At 33.5% G+C, this 7,553-nt stretch overlaps 1 protein-coding gene across 1 annotated transcript; it reads left to right on the top strand.

Moving 5' to 3' along the window:
* Positions 1-633: 633 nt before the first annotated feature.
* LOC131276388 (vomeronasal type-1 receptor 4-like) lies at positions 634-1,536 on the top strand. The gene has a single exon (XM_058289573.1). It carries the CDS (start codon positions 634-636, stop codon positions 1,534-1,536), a length of 903 nt encoding a protein of 300 aa, XP_058145556.1.
* Positions 1,537-7,553: the final 6,017 nt, after the last annotated feature.

The following is a 7,553-nucleotide window of genomic DNA, read 5'->3' as shown; positions in this document are numbered from 1 at the left end:
AGTTATCTTTCTGTTGCCATCCTAAAACAGAATTTATCTTGTATTTACTAAATCCTTCTTGTCATAGGATAGGTTTATGTAGTAATATGCTGCAATCAGGGCATCTACATTTTACTGTGATCAAAATGATTATTCATATTTGATATTGGGCTATGTAATAACTTTTACACCTACCTGGAAAACTTTAAAATAAAATAAAATCAATTTAAAATGAAATGACAGCAGATGAGAACAAAATATAGACAGATTATTTGAATAATATAGCTAGGTATCTTCCTTAGTATAGCATGTGTTGTTAAATCTACCTAGGGTGTAAATTTTGACAAATCATTTAACTTCTTTGTACCTAAATTATCCTCAACTTTATGATTAAAATATCAGTGTCTGTATCATGGATTTGTGAAGAAAACAGAAGTTACTATATGTAGACTTGATAGCAATGGTACATACATGGTAATTTCTCTTTAATGATTATTTATTCAATGCTTAGAAATCTCTTAATGAAAGAAAAACTAATATGTCTTTAAGTGTAATCTAATGGTAAGTGGAGAATCTTCTTTTTAATTGACATGATAAATTTAGCCCATGTGTTGTGTTCCCACTGCAGTATCTTCTGGCTCTGAAATAAACAGAATGACCTCCAGGGATTTGGCAATGGGAGTGATAGTCTTATTACTAACCATATTTGGAATGCTGGGGAATTTCTCTTTTTTTTACCATTATATCTTCCTTTCCTTCACTGGGTGCAGATTAAGGTCCATAGATTTGATTATCAAGCACCTGATAGTAGCCAACTCATTGATCCTTCTCTGTAAAGGAATACCACAATCAATGGCAGCATTTGGTTTGAAATATTTGTTCAATGATTTCATATGCAAAGTTGTTTTCTATCTTCACAGATTGGGCAGGGGGGTGTCCATTGGAACCACCTGTCTCTTGAGTATCTTCCAAGCCATCATGGTCAGTCCCAGGAATGCCAGGTGGGCAGAGTTGAAATTAAAAGCCTCAAAGTATATTGGCTTTTCCCTTTTCCTGTGCTGGATTGTCTACATGCTGGTAAATATTATTTTTGTTATGTATATGACAGGCAGTCAGAGCACCAAAAACACCACAAACAAAAAAAATTTTGGATATTGTACTTCTGTACGTCATGACAAAATCTCAGACTCACTCTATGCAGTGTTGTTATCAGTCCCTGATGCTTTATGTCTGGGGCTCATGCTCTGGGCCAATGGCTCCATGGTTTACATCTTGTACAGGCACAAGCAGAGGGTCCAATATATTCATAGGAAAAATGTCTCCCCCAGATCCTCCCCTGAGTCCAGAGCTACCCACACCATCCTTGTATTAGTGAGCACTTTTGTAACTTTTTATACCCTCTCCTGCATATTTCATGTTTGTATCATTCTTTTAAATAATCCTAGTTGGTGGCTGGTAAACACCTCTGCACTTATAAATTCATGTTTCCCAGCTCTCAGCCCATTTATTCTCATGTTTCGTGACCCCAGTGTTTTCAGGCTCCACTCTGTCAAGTAAGGCATGCAGAATTCCCCATCTTATCAGAAATATACAAGTGTATGTTTCTGTACAATGTTCAGTTATGATTTACACATCTTCCAGTCTATCATAAGAACTATTATGAAAAGTCACACTGCAAGTGCAGGGAAAGTTGCACTTGCCACAAGAATAAACAGTAAATGATAACAGTTGAAAATGAAATATTATGCAATTACTATTTAAGTACATGTTGGAGTATGTAAGTTTTTACCTGATATAGTATATTTTTCAAAAAATTCACTGCACATGAAATTGTTGCAAAAGTTACATAATAAAGGAAGAGATTGTGTGTGGGGTGGGTGGTGATTCAGAATACTTAAAAGAAAACATCCCCATGGAATAATGAAGTAGCATGTTGGGAAAACTGAATACAGATTCAGAATCAGAGAGTAGAATCATTGGGGACAAGTTATGATTTTTAAATTTTATGTACTTAGAGAGATGGTAGTCATTTGAAATATGCTGCTAAAAAGAGAGATTGGTATCTTTAAAATATTATAGTGTAGAAATGTCCACATAGAACTGAAGTAGATCAAACAAGAATGTGAAAAAGATATTTTTGCTGTTTTTTAGAGATGTGTTTGAGAATCTGGAAAAATCTGGTTAACTGATAGAAAATTTAATGGATTTTTATACTGTAGATGGAAGTGTGTGTGTGTTTTGTTTGTTTGTTTGTTTGGTATGTGAACATTCCTACTGGGGATTTTGTCAAGAAAAATTTTGGGGAAAGCACCCTCATTTCTTTAAGTTTAAGGGCATAAGATTTTAGTTGAGACTTTTGTTAACCTTGGAGCAGTAGAGGAATAGCCATTTGAAAGAAGAAATCATGTATCTGTTTTTTGTTCATAATGTGCGGTTAATAACTTATTAGATTCTGAAGTATCCTAATAATGTTTCCTCAACTTTAAGAAACATTTTCTTATAGCTTTCTATATATTTACATTATAAAGCAGATGTAAAGTAGTAAATTCATAAAAATTTTAAACAGCAGCATCACTTTGTCCTAATGAATATACATTGAATATTATGCCAAAATATAAACACATTTTTAGCTCCCACAAGACACATAAATTATTTATATTTACATATATACATATATTAACATTTCCATGTACATATGTATGTGCATATATATAAAACTAGACTATGTTTGATATGCAGTAATATTGAAAAAGTATAAATTCAGGAATTAAAATAACAACAAATTTTGTTTAACTGTGAAGTATATTTAAGCTGATGATTTATAACACCAGGCTTGTTACTTTGTTAAAATTATAACTGTGTGCATGTATATTTACTGAAATAGTTAATTAACTGAACTAATGAGAAACTTTTTAATTTTCCTCATTTTCTGTTATGCTAATTGTTTAATTGATTAAAATGATATGAAATGTAATGAAAATGAGGTAAAAACTTTTCTACTTTAATTCAAATTATGTATTAGTAATATCTCTTTAAAAATATCCAATTTAATATATGCATTGTTTGATATTAATAGCAATAATATAATTATGATCAACATAATGATGCATATATTTGGGATTGTATGTACCAATCTGATGCATAATCTTCATTACATCGCACTTAGTTTTTATTTTTTGTATCTTCTATTTGTTTTTCAAATTCTGGATATTGCCTCTTTTCTTTGGAAGTTGTATACTCACTCCGTTTCTCTTAGTTTATAACCTAGACATTAAAGCATATTTTTCAAAATTAATCAGAGGGTAAAGTTATTCAATATGTTCAACTGCCTTACTGAAAATATAAAGACAAGGGCACACTAATCTACAAGTTAAATTTGTTTTATTGTACTTTGCTTCATCGCATTTTGCAGATATTGCATTTTTTCACAAATAGAAGGTTAGCGGCAACCCCGCATTGGGCAAGTCCATCAGCAACATTTTTCCAAAAGCATGTACTTGTTTCTGTCTCTGTGTCATATTTTGCTAGTTATACTAATATTTCAAATGTTTACTTTATTATTATGTATGTTAGGTTATCTGTGTTTTTTGGCACTACTGTTGTAATTGTTTTGGGGAACAACATGATCACATAAGATGGCAAATTTTATAAATGCATGACCTGACTGCTCCACTGGACAATTGTTCCCCGATAAACTAAATTGAAATTGGGCCAGTTAGTAACCCTGTAATGGCCTCTATGTGGTCAAATGAAGTTGCACATCTCTTACTTTAAATCAAACCTTGAAATTATTAAGCTTAATGAGGAAGGCATGTTGAAAGCTGAGATAGGCCAAAAGTTTGGCCTCTTGTGCCAAGTTAGCCAAGCGGTGAAAGTAAAGGAAAAGTTCTTGAAGGAAATTAAAAGTACTACTCCAATAGGCACCCAAATGATAAGAAAACATAAAACCCATATTGCTGATGTAAAGAAAATTATAGTGATCAAACCAACCACAACATTCCATTGAAGCCAAAGTCTAATCTGGAGCAAGGACCAGCTCTCTGCAATTCTATGGAGGCTGAAAGGAACACAGAAGCTGAGAAAGAAAAACTTAAGTTAGCATAGGTCACTGCATGAGATCTAAGGAAATAAGTCACTTCCAAAACATAAAAGTGCAATGTGAAGCAGCAAGTGCTGAAATAAATGCTGCAGCAAGTTATCCAGAATATGTAGCTAAGTGCAGATTGAAGGATTTTTTATGTAGAGGAAACAACCTTCTATTGGAAGAAATTTCCATGTAGGACTTTCATAGCTGAAGAAGAGAAGGCAACTTGATTTGACTTAATGCTTGAAAGCACAGGCTGACTCTAATATTAGGTGAAAATAAAGCTGCTGACTTTAGGTTGAAGTCAGTGCCATTTACCACACTGAAAATCTTAGGGCCCTTAAGAATTATGCTAAAACTACTCTACCTGTGCTCTATAAATGGAATAACAAAGCCTGGTTGACAGCAAATCTGTTTATAACATGATTCACTGAATATTTTAAGCCCATTGTTGAGACCTACTGCTCAGAATAAAAAAATCCATTCTAAATATCACAGCTCATTGACAACACACCTGTTCACCCAAGAGCACTGATGAGCATGTGCAATGAAATTCATGACTTTGCCACAACATCCATTTGCAGTGCATATATCAAGGAGTTCATTTTGATTTTCAAGGGTTATTATTGAAGAAATAGATTTTGTAAGCCATAACTGCCATAAACAGATTCCTTATATGGATCAGGGAAAAGTAAATTGAAAACTTTCTGGAAAGGATTACTTATTTTGGATGCCACAAAGAACAAACATGGATCATGGGAGGAGATCAAAATATCAACATCAAAAGTCATCCAACCCTCATGGATGACTTTGAGGCATTGAAGATATTAGGGAAGGATGTCACAGCAGATATGGAAATAGTAAGATTACTAGAATTAAACATGCAATTTCATATTAAAACTTGAATGGATAAGGAGTTGCTTTTTATGTGTGAGGAAAGAAAGAGGTTTCTTGAGATAGAATTATTTTCTGGTGAAGATGCTGTGAACATTACTGAAATGAGAAGAGATTTGGAAGATTATACCAACTTCACTGATAAAGTAGCAACAGGGTTTGAAAGGATTGATTCCAATTTTGAAATAATGTCTACTGGATGTAAAATGCTATCAAACAGCATGAATACTACAGAAAAATCTGTTGTGAAAATGTCAATCAATGTGGCAAAAGTAATTGTCTTTTTTTTTCAGATTTATTTTTTATTTCTTTCTCTCCCCTCCCCCAGTTGTCTCCTCTCTATTGTCCAGTTGTCTTATTTTAATAAATTGTTACAGCCAATCCAAACTTCAGCAACCTCCACTGTTATCATTCAGCAGCCATTTACTTATAAGAAAGACCTTCAACCAGGAAAAAGATTGACTTGTTGAAGAATCAGATGATGGTGAGCATTTGTTTTAGCAATAAAGAGTTTTTAAATTAAGGTATGTACATTTTTTTAGACATAAGGCTATTGCACACTTCATAGACTATAGTACAGCATAAGCATAGTTTATAATCCCTGGGTAACCAAAAACTTTGTTTGATCACTATATTGTGATATTAATTTTATTGTGGTGGTCTGGAATCAAAACCACAAAATCTCTAACTTGCATCTGTAGTTACCTTCTACCAACTTTTTACATTGCTTATATGTATTTAAGACTATATATAAGATGTATGTACTGATGTTACATGGAGAACTCGATGATCTTCCAAAACTTGAGCAAACCAATTGTATTAGTCTGCCAATGGAGTGTCAATGCAAAATACCGGAAATCTTTTGGTTTTTGTAAAAGATATTTACTTGGGGTAAAAGCTTACTGTCACAAGGCCCTAAAGAGTTCAACTCAAGGTTGATTTCCCACCAAAGTCAGTTAGTTGCCAAGTGTTGAAGCAAGCTGGTCACTGATCTCTCCAAGCGTCCAGTCTTCCCCTCTGGACTTCCTCTCTCTCAGCTGCAGGCTGGCATAAGGCCTGTCTCTCAGGGCTTCCTCTCTCTCTCAACATAGAGCTCATTTATTTCTGGGCCTTCTGTACAGGCTCAGCTATATGGTTCTCTTCCCAAGATCAGCTGCAAAATCTCAGACGAATGGCTTATCTCTCCCTGCAGCCCCAGGATAAACTTTGACAGAGCTCTCTCTCTTCCCAATGTTTCTTCTTGAGTGTCAATTTATACTGGCCCACCAGGAGTAAGGGTCTCAACCTGAGTCAAGCTTTTCTCACATGGTAGAATCAAAAACCTACTCTTAAGAGGTAAATTAATTAAGGGTCCCGCAAATGAATCTAATATAATCAAAGGATAACACACCCAGAAAAATAGAATAGTTTACAAACATAATATTTCTCTTTCTGGGATTCATAGAAATGATTGCAAACTGTCACATTACTCAAAAGCCAGAATATTGATATGCTGTAGTATCCTTTTATGTTTCCTCCATGCCACTATCCACATTAGTAACAGTAGTCTGACCGCTATTACCATTGAACAGTTCCTTCTGCATTTTACTTTATATAAATGGAATCATTTAGCAATAAAACCTTTGTATGTTGAGTTTCCATTCCATATGTTGTTTGTATCTTGATCTGTACAGTTACAAGTTATTGTGGATCATTCATTAGCATTGTTGTATAAGATTCCATTGTGTCATTATCAAATATTTAATATAATAATTCCATTGTTTATGTGCATTTAAATTTCACTATGGAGCTATGATCATTAGTGTAGGTATTCAAATGGCAGAATTTGTGTTTTGGTGAAATGTATGAATTTTTGTTGCATATATGTGTATTGCTGAAATTATTCATCATGTTTACATCCTTTCCAACACAGATGATGCTGCCAAACTGTTTTACTATAATTTTGTAAGAATTTTCACACCAACCATCAGTGTATGATATTTCTTATTTAACCACATAATTGCTCATATATGATTTTTTTTCCATTTTCGTTTTAGCCTTCTGATTGCTGTGTCATGCTATGAGCTAATGGTTTACTAAAGGAGTTGAACATGTTTTCATGTATTTATCAGCCATTTTCTGACTCTTTTTGGGAAACGCCTGTTCATTTACTCTGTTCATTTTTTCTTGATTGAATTGTCTGTCATTTTCTTATCGGTTTGTAAACATTCTTTATGAATTCTGAAAACAAGTGCTTAACTTCCCTGTCCCCACATCTCTTTCTCTCTCTCTGATTAACTCTTAATTCCACTACAATCTAATTTGCCTTTATCCCTCTAATTTATTTGTTCCTCTGTGAATATTTTCCTGTTCTAAGACCACAAAAATGTTCTCCTTTGTTTTCTTATAAATATTTCATTATTGGTTTTTAAAATTTCAATCAGCCATTCATCAAGAATTGATTTTTTATGTGGTAGGAGTATGGATTGATGTTTTTCCAAAAATAACTGAAAACTCAGTGTATTCTGAAAGTGAATCATAATTTGATTTCATTTGCTCTCACTTGCTATTTTGTCATATAGATTAACATCTCCCCATCCTTGGAGCTGTTTATTCT

The sequence above is a fragment of the Dasypus novemcinctus genome, chromosome 28, assembly GCF_030445035.2.
Source record: "Dasypus novemcinctus isolate mDasNov1 chromosome 28, mDasNov1.1.hap2, whole genome shotgun sequence".
NCBI lineage: Eukaryota > Metazoa > Chordata > Mammalia > Cingulata > Dasypodidae > Dasypus > Dasypus novemcinctus.
This window is presented reverse-complemented; position numbering and strand designations above follow the sequence as displayed.

What these genes read in the sequence shown, in the direction of transcription:
- LOC131276388 (XM_058289573.1), top strand. Translation starts at nt 634, where the DNA reads ATGACCTCCAGGGATTTGGCAATGGGAGTGATAGTCTTATTACTAACC.